Below are 22,645 nucleotides of genomic sequence, written 5' to 3'. Positions count from 1 at the left end.
TTCGAGCAATACTTACTGCTTTTTCATGGAATCACAAGGATATAAATCTTTCGTGTTAAAAAGCATAGCGATAATTTATCTCAGTATTTACTGCATGTACTAATATACATATGTAAGTTAATGTTGTAATGTAATTACATAAGTCATACGTAAGAGTTATAAGAACACAATAAATTAGTAATTATACGCATATTCGTGTTCACAATCGTTTGATAGATTTTTATTCAGAAAATTTTTAATCAATTAAAAGAACAAATTTGAATCTGGCTCACGGAATCAATTATGAAATAGAATAAAAATCCAGTGGCGCAAATACCAAAATTCAAAATTCATCAGAAAATTCATCGGATGAAATTTTTATTATCGAATAGAATATAAGAATTCTTTATGTAACAAGGTTGCAGGTGAAATAATTACAAGTCTTAATAAGTTCTTAAAAATATCTTTGGTGCATCTTATTTCTCATAAGTGTCCTAATACTTGTGAATAATAGTATATATTTACACTTATATTTATACTTAAATGTTGTGCGTTACTTTTTCATTTATCTGTTTTTTTTTTCTTTTTTTTTAATTATTTCTTTATTCTTTTATTTAATGTTCATAAATGCTGTATCTGCTATACAGATACTTTACGATGATCGTAAATACTATATAGATTGGATGCAACTTATGTTGTTTCAAACTTTATTGCTTTCAGACACCGCATCTTGAAATAAAACATCTTCAAAGTGAATGCACATACAACGTAAACGTACGAAATGTATTCAACAATATAAATAATGATGACAATGGTGCCAGTATAGAATTTGTTACCGCTGGTTGTTCGAAGGAGTCAGAAGAACAAAAAGACGGCAAGCTCTTACATAATAAAATGATCCAGTGTAAGACCAAGTCGTCAAAGAGAAAACGACATTACGCTACTTATCTTTAGCAAAGTAGTTCCTTGCCATAAGTAAATATATATGATCAAATATATACGATTTTTCGAAATTACATATTCAAGTATACGAATAAACTTAATTAGTTCCTTAAATGCTTATGCTATGTACTTTTAATCAACCATAAAGAGGATTTTAAGAGGAAAATTTTAATTTTATAATCTTTATATTCTCCGAAAGTAGTATATGTCATAAAATGATCGTGACAGAATATTATCATTAATGGTGAAATATTAACCAGTTACCTACGTTATTAATATGTCTAAATGCTACTCTAGCTGGTTTTTTGTTAAACATAAAATCATTTACAAAGATATACAAGATTATGTACACATGTCGCTTCATCACATCGCTAATTATATACAACGCGGTTGTATTATTCATTCTCATATGCTCTACACATATTATGACTTGCTTCACTGACGCGTATATTTCATTTATTGTTATATGTCACTGAATCTTACTCGTGTACACGTTGTTTACACATACATGTACGTATGTACAATGACTCACGAAAGTATTCAAACACTTACGATATAACTTTGTTACGAATATATTACATATAGGCATTATATATAGGAAACATTTTGAAATTTCGTCAGCGCTATAATGAGACACAACAGTCGTGATTATAATGGTAAAATATGAAACCATATCGAAAATACATATAAAAGTTACCGTACATTTAGGATTAAATCAGACGAACCACTTTAGAACCAAATATTGCGTTACTCGTGAACAGTCATGAATCATTATGAAAACGCATAATAGTACTCATACGGACCAGTTTCCTTATTTGTTTTTCTACCTCTTAATTCATCTTCCTCCTCCTTCGCTTCATCCGAACTCTCCTTTCCCCTATCTCGCCCCCTCTCATTATTGCTATGTGCGAAGGATGAAGTGCAATCAACGCCCAAAGTGGGTCCCACATGTTCTCTTACGCTCTGTATTCATCGAAGGTTTCTGTAGAAGTGTTTGCTTTCACGAGCTTTCACGAGTACTGTTATTTATCTCTCTTACAATTATAATCCTTTGACATATCATAACCATAAAAAATATTATCCCATTATTATGCACAGTATGAGCGAGATGCAACAAAAATTCTCGAATCGCTGAATGTCTGTCAACGGTATATCGATCACATCTTACGCGATTAGATAATTCTAAATTCACAGGTGAAGTTAACTGGAATTATTTGAAATATAACAATTTGGTTAGTAAGAGACTAAAGCACACGTTCAGTAAATTGCTGAAATGGGTTGTCGCGGCAGAATATCCGTCCAAATGATGATAAACTGTCCTTTCTCCGACACTCTGCGTTGGTCTGTGATTGAAGATCAGTGTACCGTTGTTTGTTCCAACACTTTTAAAGATATTTAACTGCAAACGAAGAAAATAAAGTAAAGACTGTACAGGATGTTGCGTTTTAATATATACCTATATGCGAATCGCTCGCATATTTTGTTCTGGGTGTCGCGATAAATTGAAATATACTACATCATAGTATTTAATTCTTGTAAAATATTATACCGTATTTGTGCAATTTTTTTCTCACAATGTTATCTGTGTCGTTTACATTCTTTAAACTTTGTCAGATCATGAAATTTATCTTGTTTGAATCGTTCTAAAAAATTTAACAACGTGGTTCACCGATCATCACCGTGCCAGTCAACGTGTTAAACGTTCGTTACGTCGTTAGATATGAATATATGTATAAATAGATGATGAAATCGAGAAATAAATTTACCTGCTGCTCTGATAACGCAAGTTTTTCGGCAAGTATATACCACATGACAATTTCCTGGCATCCAGGAGTAGTTAATGATCCGTCATAATGGTAATACGTCGTATGATTTTTTGGTAAAAAACGGTAAGGAATAATCTTGGTTCCCATCAAGGCCGTAGTTTTTCCGACTGCGTAAGATACTAGTTCCACTGCTTCCAAAATTGGCATTATATCCAAATTGTCATCGCTATTTAACTGAAATGATATTTCACATACATACATGTTATGTAAATGTCTACACGTCGCATCAATACAATTAATACATACATCTACAATAATAATTGCTCTATAAAGATCTCGAATGCTCGAGTGTTAATTAAAATTTTGTTCAAATAAATAGAGCTCGTGTAAACGAAGTTCTGTCGTAACTGCAATATAGATATTTGTCAGAATGGAATGTCCTGCTTTTACACCCGGAAACTTACTCTATACATACTGTATTAACAGAAATTAAAAATACATATCAATTACAAATTAAATCGGGAAAATGAGTTGGCCAGATTATAATGCACATTATTCAGGTTTACATTCGCAGTGTGAGAGGATAGCACTCTCTTTCAGAAGGTATCAGAGCTGATCATGAAGACTGATGTTAGCAGTGATGTGTTATGAATCATGATGATGGAGAACAGACACAGCGATCAGCGCCGATGCTTTGAGCTTCATCTGTTATGTCCAGAACATCGAGGCAGTCAAGGCGATCAATGACGATGACCAACATATCTTTATGTTAAAAAGCGTTCGAATACATCCTGATAGGTATCCACCATTGCGTCTATTAACTCGAATTTTAATTTAATATCAGAAAGAGCATAGACATCTCAAATGATAAATAGATAAATGATAAATGATAAATCTCAATTTCATGAACCTTTCGTGGAACCTAACAGAAAGTTCCATCCACTGATACATAAATGGACATTTTATACAGGTTCACCGTTTTATACAGATTATACAGGATATACAGGATGTCTCGCCTAACTTGATACATTAAATGTGTAGCGTTGCAGCGATTTCGATAAACGGCATATATTTTCAAATCCTTCATCTTCGATTTTCGTCTCAATAGCAAATACCATGTGATAAATCTCATCATCGCACAGCGGGGTAAGAAACGCATTCTTCTTACATTTGGCCGCGCACGTTGCCTCTTGTTTTCCAATGGAGAAGAAAATACTTGTCCGCGGATGTGCATTTTATAGGCTGTTTCGCACGTCTGTCAACGATTGTCTGTCAATGTGCACGTGGTTTTTATCCACAAGCTATGGACTGGAATTTTGTCTTCCGTCGTCTGCAAATTTTCCACGAAAGAATGCAACGCGTGTCTGCGAACAACTGTCTATCGGTGTCTAACGGACTTAGCTTGACCCATACTGCTAAATTTCTGTGTTCGTACACAAGAGCTTCACCTGCCACTGCACCCTCGTTCGTCAGTCGATTAAGCCGGTCGACTAAATGTGCATTTACACGAGGCGACTTGCTAAAATTTCTCACCAATCGACCCGTCTGTAGCTACCCTACCAGTAGCGAAGTCGATAGAGGAAGCGGGACTCGAACGGAACCGAACGTGTAATCATCTCCCGTGGTCAATTCTAGACAGCGGCAAACCAAGCTGAGAGTTGCACAATTGAAAAATGGCATCACTGTATCACATGTATGTATGTATGTATGTATGTATGCATGCATGTATCATTCACGATAAAATATCTCGTGTGAAACTTTCCTTGTTTTCCTGCCGCGCGTACCAAGACGAGCGTAAGCTGTGATGATGCATGATCTTCTTAGAAGTCTAGCCGATCAATTTCACTTTTTATCAATTTCTCAATTTCATTACGTAAATGAACGATCAATGTTCGATTCTCGAAAAACAAATCCCTTACTTGAATGAATTTATTTATTACAAGAAAATGGCAAGGATAATTGCAAGATAAATTTAGAAGATAGTGTTTGCAACATTATCGCGTTTCTCCGCTTTACGATTTAGGGTGATGATAAAAATATTAATGACTTAAACTACGTAGTACAATTTCTTCGTAATCTCATTTTATATCAATCTTATCGAATCTATACTATATTGTTCGTTATCAAAACATGAAACCAATTAATGCTAGTGTTTTGACACACAAAAATGATCGTCCTATATATTGATGTCTAATTAAAAAATATTGAACATACGAGAACGTTAAAAGAGATTTTCGACGAGAGAATTATGCAATTTATGATTATCACGATTACCATATTTAACGCAGCCTACATTTTAATACCGAATACGCGATTTAGAGCCCCTCAGATCGATTTATACCTACAACGTTAAATGTAACTGTATAGCGAAGATAAGAGGATGTTACTAACTAAGAACAAAAGAAGTGTAATCGATGTGTGGATGATAGAAGATGTCAGCATTCGATCAACGATAAGAAATTTAAAATTGTCAAAGTGGTCAACGCATGCAATTTTTGTAAACCTGTTGCTAATAATTTTGTAACCGTGAGAAACATTCGAGAGAACTACGTGTAAATCAACGTAGCACAAATTGCACTTGTACAATGTTAATCTCCACTTGCAGTCGGTAGGCTATGAATTTAGTTGAGATGATCAATGGGTTGCATCAATGAACCAGATGACCCGTCTGGTAAATGTTAACTGCACATGCGAAAATTGCTCGTTTTGAGATAGAACGCAACACATTACTGCCGCATATGCATCATTAATACTCTGCGAAACATTGACCAGAGGGTGTCAGTTATGCATTGAAGATAATGAGCACTATTTTAAGTTAGCTCCGAAATATACAAATAAAATTCTCAATAGTACCTATCAGATTAAGTATACGATATAACGTTTGAGTTTACATACAGATATTTATTGATATACCGTGAAACAATTTAAAAAGATATTATCTCCAAAATGAAATTCAAAGATTACGTGATTTAAATGATATATTTGTATAACTCGTTAAATCTATTTATACATATATCCCCTATAAACGAGTAGGTTACATCACAGACACTAGATCATTAGATCATTCGATAATAACTAATTCTTTTAATGTGTCTTACCTTTGTTCTATTCTAAACTCTCCTTTTCTTGAGAGTGATTTAATTAAGCTCGACGAATTCGAAAATACTTTACAATAGACTCAACGACAATATTAGCAGATCGTGAAAATGTTTCTACAATTACTCCTTAGAAGTTAATGTATAACTTTTTGCCATTATTCAGCAACAGAAACCAAAAACTTTGTTTTTTTTTTTGTATGTATAGGATGATCAAAAATAAGCGTCTCGAGCATTATAGCGGGGATTCTACACTTTTGGAGTTGGTTGAATTGAGACCCACGATGATTCCTTTGAGACATCTTATACTCGTGACGGGTAGAAAACAAGGAATGGAACAAAAACGGCCTTGATCTCTCGATCAAGACTAATTTTGCGACAAACTTTTTTGCAAATATACGTATTAGTGGCAATGTAGAAAAGTATTAAAATTGCTCAAATCAACGTACCTCGAATAAGGTAGCAACTACGGCAATGCCATTTTTATGTTGCGATGCCATATTCGCGTTGCCATATTGTTCGTCATAATGAACAAAATGTAATTCTAATGCGTCACGGATGCCATTTATGGTGTGTTCGGCGGGCCAGTGAAAGTGTAATTGCTCCAAAATATATGTAGATGGAAGATTTGCTCCTTCCAGATGAATTGGTGCACCGTACAATCGAATTTGTACTATAACAAAAGTTAAATAGAGAATAAGGTACTTTTAAGGAAGGTTAATAAAATAAATCGTAGATGCAATTACTATTAATCGATACATGCAACATGATCATATAATTTGTATATACAACATGATCATATAATTTCCAATAACAGATACGGAAAACCTAATATTTCGTTGATTGAGAAAGTTTTCCTAATCAATTTCAATACTGTTATTCGGTATACATTAATTTCGGCGAAATTGTAGACAAATGAGAATTTTTGTACAAGTTTTACAAGTGTTGGGAGACTAATAATTTTTGTTACAAATGAAGAATATTAACGAAAGACTAGATAATTCTTATTGATTGTACTAATTTGAGAAGAATTTAGATGTGGTATTTCATTATGTATCCGCAACATGCGTGTCTATCTGTCATTGCATATAATAAAATGCAAATGAACCAACAGTATGAAACATATAAATTGCGATAAATTGTGATTAAGAAATTACGTATAACTTTTAAACTAATTAAGGCACATTGGAATTTTTTCTTTTTTTTTTTTTTTTAAGTTTTAAGCACCAATGAGAGAAGATAGCATATATTCATTAATTAAAATTATATGTTCAAGTTGACAACATAACGTGTTGCAACTTTTCAAGATGAAAATTAGGATTTGTAAATAACAAATGATCATTTACTAACATAAACATTACAATTAAATAAACCTTAAATAAACCTAAAATATACATTACGATATAAAATAATTAAAAAGTTAAGCTATATATAACACGTACGGTGTATAGTTAATGTGTATATGTATAATATATAACTATATATTAACTAATTTATATGCCAGTTTAGAAAACACACGGACCTGTACGACTTCAGAACACGCGCACGTATAAGCGAAAGTACGCTTCAGCGCAGTTCGGATAATAGAAACGCGCTTACGAACTCGTACAACTGACTCTAAACAAACCCTGGTTCGTATAAACGAAGGGCGGATAGGCTCCGCTATAACAATAAAATCGATAAACTAAGCTTACTGAGATCAACGACAAAATATTCACTGATTCTCGTGACAGCTTCTCCTCGGTCAAAAAGATCTCAGCTGATGTTCCTCAGCCCAACATTCTTGGACCTCTCCATTTTATTCTCAATACCTATGATATTCTTACACATTCCGACACATAACTCTTCACTTATGCCGATGACACTCATGCTTCGCTCACGCTATCCTCTGCACAAACGTTTTGGCAGCAGCTGCGCTTCCGCAACGTAGAGAACCATCTCGATCTCATTTCCGAAGGACCATCGATAACCGAATAAATATGAACTCGCTAAGATTCCAACACACCGTATTCTCCACTAACGCACGCCATTTCAATCGCACAGTTATCACCTTTCAGAACTCTCCAATTTCCACTTCAGACAATATTAAATATCTCGGTGTTTATATCGACACGCGGCTAACTTGAAAACCCCATATCACGTTTCTTCGCAACAGATCGCATACGGTTAACAGGCAGCTCTGGTGGCTAATGGAACGACACTCTAAATTAAACCAAGTGCTTAAGATTCTTACATGTAAAGCCACCATTAAGCCCACTTAAACTTATGCATGCCCCATTCGGGGGCTCTGTCTCGGAAACTAACATTGATCAAATAGCCTCAGCTGAAATCCTCGTACTTCGATAGCTAACGAATAACTTATAACTGGTACAGTCATACGAAATACGAACATACTTATTCAGACAGGTATAAGATACTATACTGGATCTGCCAGTTGAACGCTTCACGATTTCGATTTCTAAACGATTTCTAAACCACCTAAGTCCTGACACGATTCAGGCCATCTCGCGCATATCCAACAGAAGACTCAAACCTAATCATCCGTTACACATAATAGACAGAGAAACTCATTTTAACCCTTCTTGCTACTCGCTTACGTAGCCTTCGTATTGACTGCAACGACACAACCCGTGCTAGAACGAAATATGAGACATAATGTGTACAATTGTCATTGTAAAAGTTCAAGCAACAACTCACGACAATAACTGACACCCTGACTTGTCTATAAAAGGGGAAACTCTGACAGGAGGGATACCGTTTCATTACTTCGCTCGCTTTCGCTGCTCTCCCTAGTAGCACTTTGGCCAATTCTTTTATTTTATTGCTTATAACTCAGGAAGGAACTCTTAGACACAATTTCATCGTCTCTCATCCTATTTCGCCTTATACAGTCAAGCCTCGAAATCTCTCTCGCTAATTATTCAACATTTAAATGTAACGTAAAAAGGGTTTGCTTACTTCTTTTCTTTACCTACCGGAATGGCCATTGTTCGTGATTTTGCCGTTGAATCCAGTATTGTATCTTACGAATTTAAGTGGACCAAGATCAGTTTTAACGATATCTCCGGTAGCAATATTTATCGGCGATTGCCTCTTTCCAGTCGTGCACAGGCCTGGCCAATGTTCCGGGCCTAAATAGAGGAGAACATAATACCATGAATCCTTTGTCAGAAACAATAACATACCACTTATATTTATTAAAATAGGCAATCACAGAATAAACGTTACTTCAATCTGATAGAATGTTATTTGTATATACGTGTGTATCTAGATGCAATATTTATTTAGTATGACCATCGAGTTGCTTTAAAACCGGAAAAAGCTTCGATCGAATTAATCCATTGTTTATCCTGATTACATTATTTTTATATGCACAGTGTACAGATTGCAAGAAGAGGACAATTGACCAGATGGATACAATGACACAGAAAATATAATCTTATCTGCAAATAATTTTATCTATTGAACAGAATGGTCCAGTAATTCTGCATACATATACAGGATGTATCATGACCTTAATCGATCAACACAAATGTTTCATAAACTATACATTATATGAAAAAGGATTTCAAATAAAACTTGTTCTGTTTCAAAGGGGACGTCTTATGAGGATCACCAGATTTGTTTAGTCAGACGTGTTTTCAGGATCTCGAGGTAACCTTTGTTTTTTAAATGGAACTATACGTGTTTTCACGTGGTGAAAATTGAATTGAATTGAGTTGAATGGTAACATCATTCGAAGCAGGTGTCAATTTTTTATAAAAAAAAAATTAAAAAAGATATTAAGATATCAGTTTAAAAGACATTTCAGTCTTAATTTCATCATATAAAGATAAAAGCACAGTGTTATCTTTCCTTATCTTTAATACGATAAGTTTTACAAGATTAAATATCTTTTAAATTCATCAATTTTCGACCCAAGAACCTTCATATTCTTTTGCAGAAAATTAAACAATGCATGGAACGATGTGTATAAAAATGTATAGTTCAAAATGGAAAAAACAAAGGTCGTCTTGAGATCTCGAATGCCATCATAAGATGTTGCCCTCTAAACAAAGTAAGTTTTATTCCAAACACTCTCTCGAATAACAATACAGTACAGGACATATCTGCGTGGATCGATTGAAACGAAACACCCCGTATAAGTACGATTAATTTGTTTAAGATTAAAAATAATTACCATGATCGCCCGAATATGACCAATCATCAGACGCAGTTACTTCGTATAAACCTGAAACAAGAGAAACTTTTCAGTTAAAGATTTGAGTTCAGTGCGATCTTCTCTACATGAAACTCTAAAAGACATCTTCGTTATTACTCAAGTAGAAAAATCGACAGTTAATCAAATAAAATATTATAACATTTAACATATAATATATAAAGCATTTGTGTGTGTTAATTTGTATACATTTCGAATAAAAAAATGCCAACACATACATAGACAATCATGCAAAAACTTGGTTGCTAACTTCAGTTTAGGTTATAGACTTCGATATTCGATATTCGATATCGATTATAGATTCGATAACTAATACTGTAATTCTGCAAACACTACGTTATATCTCTATCAAAATTGTTTAAATCGCAGAAACATAACATCTTCCTATGTGTTGTACAATAAAATAGGAAAACAATCTTGAATGGAACACTCGTTCTATGCAGTGCGAACCGTGCGATACGATTACAATTATAGGATTTCATCGATACGTAAATGAAAGTCCGGAAACCAATGATTGAGAACATGAGGCGAATTATTAACGTGCTACATCCTACTGTACATCGAACTGTACGAAGAAGGGTAGTCAGCGCATAGTTACAACTATCACACGAGACACGTTACACTAACGTAGCACTAACATCTCATTGACACGATGACTAAATTTTCTCTTTTGATAAACAATGTTGTATGCACGTATGTATGTGTATACTGACTCATTAAACTATCTATTAGATTTATTAATATAACGAACAGCTGACTGTTTATTACGTACTTGAAGTAATCGGACAGTAAGCTGTATTCGTATCTTTAAACGATTACGGAAATACCAAAGTTTCAGATAATATTGCAATCCAGTAAGCCGATTATAATATAGATTATAAATTACAAGAAAGGAAGTAGTAATAAGTTATAGCAAATGTTTTGTAACTAGCTGTAATTTATGTTCTATAAGGAAGAATGTCTCTTGCAACAAGTTACAGCACACTGAAGACAAAACTGCACATGAGAATGAATCACTATGCAAAACATGGAATAAGAATAGTTAATGAATTCAAACGAAATGTATAAAACAGGCTGCGGATGTTTTTGCAAATTTATATTTTTATGTATAATATCTTTTTACATACTATAAATATCTGTTTTCCCCACTAAATATTATAACAGATATTGTACTTTGTATATTTCATACGTTTTTGTATATTACGTGCATTTCATGCATTTTGGTATTTTTCCTATAAACGCAGAAAAATCTGCAATCTACATATAAGTTAATCATGTATGGATCATTGTAGTCATTACCATTATACATTACCATTTTGTTAGCAAATAGATAATCCAAAGGTACACAAGTTTTAATAGAAATTGTCAAGAATAAAAACACATACTTCTGTTTTTCAGGTATATACAATGTCCTCCTGATATGTCTCCTGTGAATTATGTTCGTTTATCCGCGTTGAGAGTTCATCACCCAATAAATTCGATAAGTAATGCGTGCAGCAGGAAATAAAATTAACCTCATTGACCGTTGACTAAACAGAACATCAGAGAAATAAATGTGGTTTCCCATTAATGAGATATCAGGGTGGAAAACAGCACCGAAAATTCTGAGAAAACTTAAACGATGGTTTCGTACGTCCTAAATTGACACTCAATCGACCCTCAAAGCAATGTCGCTGCTTTTAAATTGGCGCTTTTACATACGGCTGATGAAGAATTCAAATGAATTCTAATGAGTATAACGTAAGCTTCCGGTTATTAAAGCTCTGTTGCACTGTTTTTATCAATTTTTGCTGATTGCTGTCGAGTCTCTTTTATAAAACGCAAACACATAATAGCGCCGACACAATCACACTTTAAGCTTATACGATGACATTTTTACATATTTGCCAGACATAAAAGTTTCATTGGATTATCGTTCTTCATCGACTACTTAGCTATTATACAATACTTGACAAATATTATCTTCGCGTTATTATACAAACTATTCTTTTATTCGATTCGATTTCACCCACACTTGACTTAATGAATAAAATAGATTTTCTCCCCTTTATATAAAAAGCTCGTGCACCCTAACTATTTTTGACATTTCTTGTTTTGTTCCTATATACGAGAAATTTGTAATTTAAATCACGATTAAATCAGATTTTATGTTATAACATTTTATATTAAATTTTTATATTGTAAAAATATAATGTCAAAACCAGATACGCTGCAGAAAAAAAGGTACTTTCCTCTAACGTGAAATGAAGCTTTGTTTTAGTTAGAAGCAATTCTTCTCTTACCTATGACAGTTGTAAAAATTATGTACAAGTTCTTCATCGCAAAAATGATATTTAGAACTGTCAGAAGTTGCGATTACTCGATGACACGAACGTGACAGCGATGAGCCTACAACTGGTGTACACGACGTTAATCTAGCTAGATAGCCCCGAGATTACACGAGGCCCTACTACCTATATGACATTTACTTTCTGCATTGTACTAAGCATTGTGATTGCCCTGTGTGCGCACGCTGATTAACCCCTATTTGTATAAAAAATAACTGGCAACCAATTAAAAATTTTACTACAAGCTGCTTGTCACTTTTGTCCTTCCATAAATTATACACGTAATAAATGGCACTTGTTTAAAATTATTCAAGTTGGAGGCAATTAAATGTAGGGATTAAAATATCCTTAACACTCGTGGGTTTCAAACAATAGAACACATGAACTGTAACGATGCTTTTTGTACTTTGCTTTTTCTTATTTGCAATCATATTTCACTTTTCAACTGGAAGCAATCATGGACGAAACAACTTCATTTAAATTCCTGTGAATGAGAGAATGCTTTGGTACGGTGGAACACGAGCAACTTGGGGCCGCTTATTTTCAAAGCGGTGTAAGCCCAGCTTCCGTTGAAATATCGAAGTGTTTGGCATTCCATCGATTGAAGAATCCTGATAAGGTCTACTTAATTTGTTCGCGCCTCTGTCTGTTCAAGTATGTTAGTTCATTGTATGTTAGTTCATTGTACAAATGGCTTTTTTGAGAATTAATTAGACCAATGTCATTTTTCAGGCTCGTAAATGAACGTACACCACCTTCAAAATTCACTAATTTGTGAAACTGTGAATTGTACGATTCGTTAAATTTTAATTATTTGGAATTTATGTTTAACGCTTTGATCCACTTTTGTTTATAAATCTCTGTACGTTACTTAAATATAAATAGAATAATACCGAATGAATAAAAATTACTATAATATTATTATATTGGTTCGCAGTGAGCGTACGTGTATCACTATCTGATTCTAATGTTAGTGCAAGGTTATCTATCGAGGAATTGAATCTACTGAGGATTCAAGATATCAACAATATGTAATACTTTCTTCAATCTTAGATTTACACTTCGATACGATCCGATATAAATGCAAAACTACTGCTTATTCAATAATACTCTACATTTAGACTATTACATTTAAACTATTGATCTATATTTAAATAAACTACATTTAATTATGACAATTTACTTTGATTATAATAATAACGATTTAATAAATATAGGAATAATTTACGAGTATATTAACGAATCGCATTTAATTAAGCAACTTGTTCCTATGTGTTCACCTCTGTTTCAGAGTAAATGCAAACAGAAACTTTGACAATATTACTGAATGTTTTATATATATTTCGTATCCTTCGTAGAGAATGATTTTTATTTCACTAATAATAAATATACTTTTTGTTAAAACTGAGTCCCTTCACGAATAATCCTCAAATAACAATATAACTGCAGTTACCTTGTTGTTATAATCGTACTTCGTTAAAACTGGTGTCAATTTACCTGAACGGTGGAGAAATGCCAACAAAAATATAAAATATTTGATATTCATTTTATACGTATATATATACATATATATATTTATACACACAACAGAATTGTCGTTTCTGTTGAACGATACAACTTAGACAACAATTTCCGCTCTACTGACCTTCTTCAAAAATTTCTTAGCTACGTCGAGATTTTCGACCACGGAGATTGCACGAGCAACTACTGAATTAGTATACTATGCCTGTACTATACGTACATGCGTTGGTGCAGATATAAATACAAAGGTCGTATGCATATATTTCAATGATTTTGTTACATTCTGCGATAGCGATGCTTTAATACATTTATTATAATTGATATTACACGTATATGTACAACCATAAATTAATATTCTGATAAATTATTAATTCTTTTGTAAAAAAAAAAATATATGTACTTCTGCATATATCACTTTAATATATGCATTGGGATAGATACGTATTAATTATTAAAAAAAGAGTTGAATAATATAATATGAAACGATAAAATAACAATGTAATATAGCAACTAAGAGCACATTCCAAGAATATAATATAGTTTATAGTGAAATTAGGAATAAGAATGGAACAACCTCCTCGTATGGGACTAAAGTACAAGTACTGAACACGATTTCTATCGCCAAAACGGGATTAATTATAAATTAAGAAAATAAATAAATTAATTATACCAAATATAACGTCCATTATCGTCCACTATATATGCCCATTATCAATCTGTTAGATTGCATTCATAGTTCAGGCGAAGATAACGAAATTCAAAATACAAGGTGCGTCATAGTATGTGAGGCACACTTCAGGAGTGGACATATGAACATGTATCCTATTTGTTTCAAAGTTATAGCCATTTTTGTGTTTCGATAGTCCAACTGCTATAGCTTCGCGATTTCCTCATAAATGAATATGTCGTGCAAATCTACTGCCTGGCCTCTCGTTCCCCTCATTTAAATCCATTAGATTTTTATTTCTGGTGTTGCTTGAAAACAATCGTGAAACCGACCCATTGCCAGTGTTAAAGTACTTCATGCACGTATACAACAAGATTGCCGATACGCTCAACAAATGCCTGGAATTTTTGAAAGATTGCAAGATCCTTCGATACGGCAACTGCATGCAAGTTTGCATGCAGATTGAAGATGACCATTTCGAGCACTTTCTACGAAAGTAAGCAATTTGAAACAAGATCAAACCTTTTTCATCGTTTCTCTGCCTACTGTCCATTTCTGAAATGCGTTTCACATATTATGATACACCCTGTACACGTATATTTCACACGCGATAGAACTTTCTGGCCAAATAGATGAAGAGGGAAATATGTTTCAACTATTTCAATAACACGAATGAATTTTTCTATCGTATTTTTATATATTTATATTTATTATTTATTTAGTATTTATTATTATATCGTATTTTTCTATCATAAATACATAAATACATAAAAATAAAAAAAAAAACTAATTTACGAATATTGCGGATTAGATTCTTAAGTAGCTTATCGTAATGGATTCTGTCCATCTAGTTCGGTTTATCTATCACCAGTTATTTCGTCTACTTTTCATGCAACTGTTAGCGCTAGCCCGATTCAATATCTGAATACCGAATGCCTACTGTTTTGTCGAAGAAAGTTGAAAATATCTCGGAGCGCGCACGTACATAGCGTTGTAAATAAAGGGGATAAAGCCCGCTGGGAAGAGAGTGAGACGGTCACAGATGTAGAGGATAGAAAGAAAGATGAAGCGGCGTGGTCGGACAGAAATAGAAAAGCAGCACGAAAATCATTTAGTCGTGGCCAACGTGTATCTAATCCCCCCAGTTTCGAGCATTGTTTCTCTATCTTAATTCGGTGTGCAAATAAAATGACGCGCGTCCCGATAAGATCTTCCTTGAAAAGTCGAGATTCCAGTTCGTCGATGACCGATCCGGATCTCAGGGAACGAATAAAGGATTATTGCCGAAAATTTGTCGCCTTCATGTGCACTCAGGTTGGCGTCGGTGGACTAGTGGTTGGTTACGCCATAATAGGTGCTTTCGGTTTTATGATGATAGAGTCTCAGAGCCAAATTCCATCGACAGTCTGCATTCGGGAACTAATCAGGAAACAATTCGCCGAAGAGCTGTGGCTCAGTACTGCCAGCAATCGGACTATAAATATCTTCGATAAAACGACATTTCACACGGTGTCTAACCGAATTCTGCGTCGTTACCAAGACAACTTCACCGGCGACTACAGGAAAGAGAACTGTAGTGGCTTAACGGCAACTGATCTGTGGTCCTTTCCAGCAGCCATGATGTTCTGCCTTTCTGTGTTCACGATGATCGGTTATGGGACTCTGGTGCCTCAAACTCCCTGGGGAAAGGCGGTTACAGTTATTTACGCCGTGTTAGGAATTCCTCTTTACGTTCTGTATTTCCTTAACATGGGCAAGGTATTAGCGCAAACGTTCCGCTCGCTGTACACGTGGCTGCACGAGTGCACCGGCAAACGAAAGCCTGGCCAGAGGATCACGGTGCCGTCGACAGCGTGCCTCTGGGTAATATTCGGATACGTGCTAAGTGGTTCGATAATGTTCGCCGAATGGGAAGGCTGGAATTATTTGGATAGCGCTTATTTTTGCGTAACGTCGCTCTGCAAAATTGGAATGGGCGATCTCGTGCCTGGGTGGACACACGGCGATCTAACCGCTGATAGCCAAACCAAATTGATAATAAATTTTGTTTACTTGTTGCTCGGTATGGGACTGATCGCTATGTGTTATGACTTGATGAAAGAGGATGTTTACGTGAAAGCTCGAGAAATGAAAGAACAGTTCCTGGAGATTGTCGATGCCACTCATTACCAGCTCGAAATGTGCTGCAAATCAGAAGTACTGAATTAATTCTAATGAACACTTTTGTCGTTAAACAATTAAGCACGAACGTGCTTTTTTCAGAAAGGTAATTGTAACGAGATTACGTATATTTAGATATAGATATGTTGTAAAATTCTACATACGTGTATTAAATATAAACTAAAGATTCATATATCGGACGTAAACTTGTAAGATTTTGGATTAAGACGTTCATTTTTCTTTCTTTATTTAATTCTCGTCGCTTAAAAAATCGAACAATATTGGCAGGAACAATAATGTTATTTTGTAACAAATATAAATTACGAGTTTTAGAAATTAACATAATTGTAATATGTAAATTTTGTTTACTTTAACATTTATAAGCAGTCCTACAACTTATAAACGAATAATAACCGAAACCGTCTGTTCCATCTAGATCTCTTTTTATCTGTAAATATAGTTCCAGTTCTCTTTCCGCTGTACACATCGTTTTACAAAATCTGATCGATACTCCTTATGTCTTATTATCAACGCAGGCTTCTGTTTCAATTCCGATTAATCGATATTATTACAAGTTCGGAGAGTACGACAGATACTTCTAGGATTCCTGAAACATGAAAGCGTCAAGGCTATAATCTCTAGGACGAGTTTCAATTCTACTTTTGTGAGTAATTTACATAATATGATACACGAGCTTGGTAGTACACAAGATTGGAATAAACTCAGTACTTTAAATATTCCCTATTATTGTCAATGACCGTCTTTCATCTTGCGGGCAGTATAGCAGTAGAAAAATAGTTTTAATACAATAAAGTCTTCGATGTATGGATTTCCGTGCATCACCGGGTGTGTTTAAATGTTGATCAGTAAAATGGTGTTGTAACGATCTAACCAAACAATAATATCATTTGGTGCTACGTCTGCAGAGTATGTGCAGAGTAAAAATGTGCAATTCAAGCTGAAAATTAGAGATATATAGAAATGATAAAACACACACGGATACACCCATAAAAGTATAGATGTATATGATAATTATAAAATTTGTAGCCTTCTCACAAAACGACTAAAATCTAGATTAGATTCTAAATCATTTCTTTAATAAATGTTTCTATTGTATTAAGACTGGACAGTTCTACCTATTTACTTACTTACAATTACTCAATCTAATAATTCTTGAAATAAAAGGAGTTTTTCATAAAATGATTGTGTTTTATAAAAAAAGAAAAAGATATATTACAGAAAGAAAATCAAATCAAAACTAATTGTTTACCATGAATTGCAAGAATAAACAATGTAGTGTACATGCTTATATAAATTATGTACGAGTATGATTAGCGCCCGATCTGTACCACTAGATGTCATCGTACAAACATTTCACATGTTATCTCCTTTATCAAGTAAACAGTAATAATTGAAACGCTGATAGAATAATATGTGCCCCTGTGCTGTACAATTAATAAAACTTTGCAAATCTTACAATAGTACAATAATATAAATAAAGTCCATGTCTAATTAAAATTTAGAAGGATCAATAAAGGGGCATCAGATCAGTGGTCCCGTAGGTCACGAATTAATACATATCCGATAAACACATGCACTTCTACTAACAAATCTAGTAGCAAACAATTTATATCCATCCCAATGATCTGATTAACTAGGGCACTCAATAATCTACGAACAAATGTACAATGGAGTCCCAATTATCCGAAGTGATGTAGACCGGGCCTACTCGGATAATACGGAAATGTCTATTATTGTTCATAAAGCATATAATAAAGTCATAGGGAATATTTTCATAATATAATATTGTACATGTATTTAGGTGTAATTCGCCGTTTAATCGGTGAAAGCTTTCGCAATACCTGACCATTTACATTTTCGTACTCTTCATGTTAAGAATCCGAAAAAAATAAAGTTATGGTAAAGTTCAAACGCCTCGAGCAATACAGGACATCGGTTAAATCAGAAGGGCTCGATAAACCGAGACCCCACTGTACGTAACTCTAAACCCTCGAACTATCAATATATATATCGTCAATATTTCAAGGTTCTGAATTGAAGAAATCAATGCGAATTGTCAGTACAATACTGTTAGTGTTATACAGCGATGTTGAGAACCCTAAAATATTGACAATATTAGTGATTGTCCGGGGACAGCCTTAGGCATGGACTACTGGCGAATATGCCTACAAGCTATTATTCTAATTCGTTATGTCAATTTACCGGATGTTCTCATGAGGAAACCGTAAATTATCCCAAGGAAAATAAAAAGAAAACGATAAACTCTTGTTGAGCGCGCCTCTTTTTTCACTTGCTCGGGCCTGGTCGTCCGAAGACTTCTTAAAAGAATACTCCATATAACAATATACATATATAATATACAAATATAACTAATCGCAAGCGTGCGCAAAATTTTATCTGCGCGCTGTGATTAGCGATTATATATAAAGAATCACTGTAAGCAGAGCCTATTACAATTCGCCATACAATTAAATTCTTTAGTCTTTGCTTACCAGAAGTTCTAAAAGTTCTTTAATCGGTATGAATATAATACGATTCCTCCCGTTGTAAAGGCCTTATATTCTCGAATACAAATTTACTTAGGAAACCGAAGTCATTATAATTCTACAAATCATTTAACTCGCACAACAAGTTTATTTAAAGATTTCAACCTGCTATCGAAATTGGCGCAACATTTTCAATAAAGAAGAAGAGTAAGGGAAAAAGACAAGGAATATCACAAAATAGGTTTTACATATCGTGCAATTTTTATTTCACTTCCTTTTAAATTTTGTTCTAGTTGCAAATGTAAGTAAAGTAACCTAATGATCATTTAGAAACCAAAACGAAAGTGAAACAAGAAATGGTAAAGCTAAACGTTTTGTATCATTTATCAATAATACTGTGATAACACTTTAAAATAGATATTAATATTAAAATAATTGACTTTTAACATAAAGTATGTACATATGTACTTACATATTTCGATCTCAGTTATTTATCAAGTATTTTCAAAACCCAAAACTAACTTTACTGATAGCTCTACTGTTCCAACGAAATACTCTAACATTTTACGGACTCACTGGGAGCTTCGAAAACGTAAGACATTCTTAATGTGTACGGTGTGCACTAATAGCACGATGACCTGTCCGTTAGTGGCATACTTGTGACTAGTTCCGCCATCGCGAAAGGATTAAAAAAGATATATCAAAAACAAAGCAATGCAAATAGTTAATCTTTATTGTATATATATTTATATATCGTTCCTAGAATTTATATACTTTTTTTGTTATATACTTATTTGATTATTAACCTATTTGACTATTAATCAAAGATATTACCTGTCATTGTTAAAGGGTGTCGATATTGACGCGATTAGTCGTTCCGTATACTCGCTATAATTAAAAATAAGCAAATATAATATTATTCTATTTGACATATGTATAGAGAGATGATATAATCTAATGTCAATAATGGCAGTACTACAGCACCTGCAGCTTTTTCTCTTATATCCACAAGTGTCATGTGCTCCAGACCGTTTTTATGTTTCAACAGTTTGCTTTTTTCGGCTGTTATAATTTTGTTGCACACACTGCACTTGGCTTTATATGGTTCACCACATCTTTGGAGCCATCTTGCAAAATTTGGATTATTCAGCCAACCATCAGGGAATTTCTTTCTTCTAAACTTCCTTGCAGAAGGGGAGAGCATACTACTATTACTGCCTATTCTCAAAATATTCATTATTAGTTCATTTTAAATATTATAACAATGCATTTTGCAAAGATTAAAAACAATAAAAAGTATTAAAAGGGAAAATTACATTCAATTTGTAATTCTATAATTTAGGAAGTACTTGTATATTAAAAAAATTATTCCTGTTTTAATCCAAACTCATATAGGAGTAATAAACATATGTCTTGCTTGCTGGATTCGCTCTCATTAGACTTTTTAATTTTCTTAGTAACTGTACCAGAATCAGGTACAGCAAGCATACTGTTAGTACTGTCTACATGTAAAATATTCATTATTAGTTAATTTTCAATATTACTTAATTTTTTTTAATATTATAACAATATATTTCCAAAAATTTCCAAAAAATTAATATTAAAAGAAGAAACTAATGCACACATTTAATATATCCATATTAAAATACCTGTATTCTTCAATAAATGATTATCTTTTAAATTATACTGAAGCAAAATATTAGATATTTAGGCTTTGGTTTAGGGGACATAAAATTATTGACTTTTTTAAATATATTATGATAGTTTTCGACACGTAGAATCCAAAAGAGCAAGTCTTGACATTAGGAATCTAGCGGTTCAAGAGTTATGCATATGTACAGTTGAGCGTTTCTAATGTATTTTATACGTTACTTTGACGCCATGTCGGCCTCTATCTATGAGTCGTCTAATGAATAGAATAGCTAGCTATGCACAAATCATGAATATAGGAATAACGAAATAGGAATAGACTATCTTTGATACCACTTGCAAATTGTTTTGCATTATGGTAAACAGTTGTGCAAAATTCTTTTCGAACATATTTATAAGCTCTTGACATTACAAACAAGGTATTAATTCTCAATTCTGATAATAATATAATTTCATACCTTTAGACGGTAGTGCACCTGGTCGAGGTCGCTTTGTACCATGTATTAAATAGAAGGCATCTTCTGCAAAATGTGCTGAACAAATTCTTACTTCAGTTTTAACTGATTCTGCCTCCAGTCCTAGTATTGTTTAACCAAAGCGATTTTAATTATTCATTCTTTGGAAATCTATTAAAAAATTACTTAAATGTATAATTTTGTATCATTTGACAATACAATATACATAATTATTATATATGCAAGGAGAATATTTTTCTTACCGATGATATGAGACATTATTCGTTTTTTCTTTTTTTTTTTTTTTGTTTTTCCTAAAACAAGATGACTTCGCATACTATTTCTACAATTGTTTACTATGCACTGCGGCATTTCTCACAATACGTCCTGGTCTTCCTAGTAACAACTAATCACACTCTTTTTGTCCCTACTGCTGACCTGACTCGCTCTTACTTGACAATAAGATTGCGCTTGCGCCATTACAAGCTACACCAATTCACCAATGAGGCCCCAAATAACCACGTTCCCCGTACCGTGGAAACGGCTTTGCCTCGCTTAGTCATTGCTCTGTCTCGATATTCTTATATCCATGACACAAATGCACGTGATTGGCGGTTATTTTGCGGTAGGATTTCAAATTGTGAATATTAGGTTTGGATACGGTCATATAAACAAGTCAACTCATATAAAAAAAAAAGGTCTCGACACCCGAAAGGGAAAATGGTGCGAGGATTGAGTCGTGAAAAAGCCAATATGGAAGAAAACAAAGTTCTGATTCTACAAGACAATCGGAAATCAGTAGATTGTTTCTGTCTCGTTCATCACAGAATAAAACCCTTCTACTTCTATCTTAAAGTGATTTTTCTCTAAATTCCCTCAATCTGTTAACGTAACCGCTTGTATATGTATATATATGAGTATCGAGATCTGTTTATGCGATCGTGGTCGGCCCAATCAAATGATGAATAGAGGCAATATGGCATCATACTAACCTATAAAATAGGCTAAAAATGCTCAATTTTACATACGCATAATTCTTGAACCGCTGAATTTCTAAAGACTTGTATCTTTGAATTCCACGCGTTGAAAACCATCATAATACATAAAACAAAATGTCAATAATTTTATGTCGCCTACACCGAGATTACATCAAATTTGTCTTGCCTGAACTTATAGTCACACTGCAACTTTAATAAAACAGCACAAATTATAAAGTACAAATCCGCTATACCTCTACAATCATGAAATATATAAGCTGTATATAAACACATACAAGCGTCTATAAATAAACGATTCCAAATTATAGCGTCATCGCATCCCTAACACAAATGCACCGTTATTCCTATCGTTACCGCGC

General features: G+C 33.7%; 4 protein-coding genes across 12 annotated transcripts in view; 2 read left to right on the top strand and 2 right to left on the bottom strand.

Annotated features, from left to right (window-relative positions):
• Positions 1-2,035, top strand: part of LOC122572051 (anosmin-1) — a 44,841-nt gene extending 42,806 nt beyond the window's left edge. For all 3 annotated transcript variants that reach the window (XM_043736573.1, XM_043736571.1, XM_043736574.1), the window contains one exon: positions 700-2,035. In XM_043736573.1, coding sequence (XP_043592508.1) covers positions 700-933 — 234 coding nt within the window. In that variant the 3' untranslated portion in view covers positions 934-2,035. The remainder of the gene's footprint in view (positions 1-699) is intronic.
• On the bottom strand, positions 1,927-20,071 carry LOC122572055 (carbonic anhydrase 6-like). 5 transcript variants are annotated; one of them, XM_043736583.1, is made up of 6 exons: positions 20,018-20,071; positions 9,963-10,013; positions 8,758-8,913; positions 6,232-6,455; positions 2,688-2,921; positions 1,927-2,320 (listed from the first exon to the last, which is right to left on the bottom strand). In XM_043736583.1, exons 1-6 carry the CDS (start codon positions 20,022-20,024, stop codon positions 2,132-2,134), a joined length of 861 nt encoding a protein of 286 aa, XP_043592518.1. In that variant the 5' UTR covers positions 20,025-20,071; the 3' UTR covers positions 1,927-2,131. The 5 variants fall into 5 exon arrangements, with proteins under 5 accessions (XP_043592518.1, XP_043592517.1, XP_043592514.1 ...); XM_043736582.1 differs by lacking the exon at positions 20,018-20,071 and adding an exon at positions 15,039-15,215; XM_043736579.1 differs by lacking the exon at positions 20,018-20,071 and adding an exon at positions 13,826-13,956.
• Positions 15,316-17,158, top strand: LOC122572053 (two pore potassium channel protein sup-9). The gene is made up of 2 exons (XM_043736577.1): positions 15,316-16,782; positions 17,113-17,158. The coding sequence occupies exon 1, from the start codon at positions 15,705-15,707 to the stop codon at positions 16,722-16,724; it is 1,020 nt and encodes a 339-aa protein (XP_043592512.1). The 5' UTR covers positions 15,316-15,704; the 3' UTR covers positions 16,725-16,782; positions 17,113-17,158.
• On the bottom strand, positions 19,899-22,639 carry LOC122572058. Of its 3 annotated transcripts, XM_043736587.1 has the most exons (5): positions 22,562-22,639; positions 21,552-22,475; positions 21,292-21,411; positions 20,168-20,401; positions 19,899-20,071 (listed from the first exon to the last, which is right to left on the bottom strand). In XM_043736587.1, exons 2-5 carry the CDS (start codon positions 21,658-21,660, stop codon positions 20,052-20,054), a joined length of 483 nt encoding a protein of 160 aa, XP_043592522.1. In that variant the 5' UTR covers positions 21,661-22,475; positions 22,562-22,639; the 3' UTR covers positions 19,899-20,051. The 3 variants fall into 3 exon arrangements, with proteins under 3 accessions (XP_043592522.1, XP_043592524.1, XP_043592523.1); XM_043736589.1 differs by lacking the exons at positions 19,899-20,071; positions 22,562-22,639 and adding an exon at positions 20,500-20,685 and having other exon boundaries at positions 20,241-20,367; positions 21,552-21,686; XM_043736588.1 differs by lacking the exons at positions 19,899-20,071; positions 22,562-22,639 and adding an exon at positions 20,500-20,685 and having other exon boundaries at positions 20,261-20,401; positions 21,552-21,686.
• Between the last annotated feature and the right edge of the window lie 6 nt (positions 22,640-22,645).

The sequence above is a fragment of the Bombus pyrosoma genome, linkage group LG10 (assembly GCF_014825855.1).
Source record: "Bombus pyrosoma isolate SC7728 linkage group LG10, ASM1482585v1, whole genome shotgun sequence".
Classification (NCBI taxonomy): Eukaryota; Metazoa; Arthropoda; class Insecta; order Hymenoptera; family Apidae; genus Bombus; species Bombus pyrosoma.
Note: the sequence above shows the minus strand (reverse complement) of the source record. Positions and strands in the feature narration are given on the sequence as shown.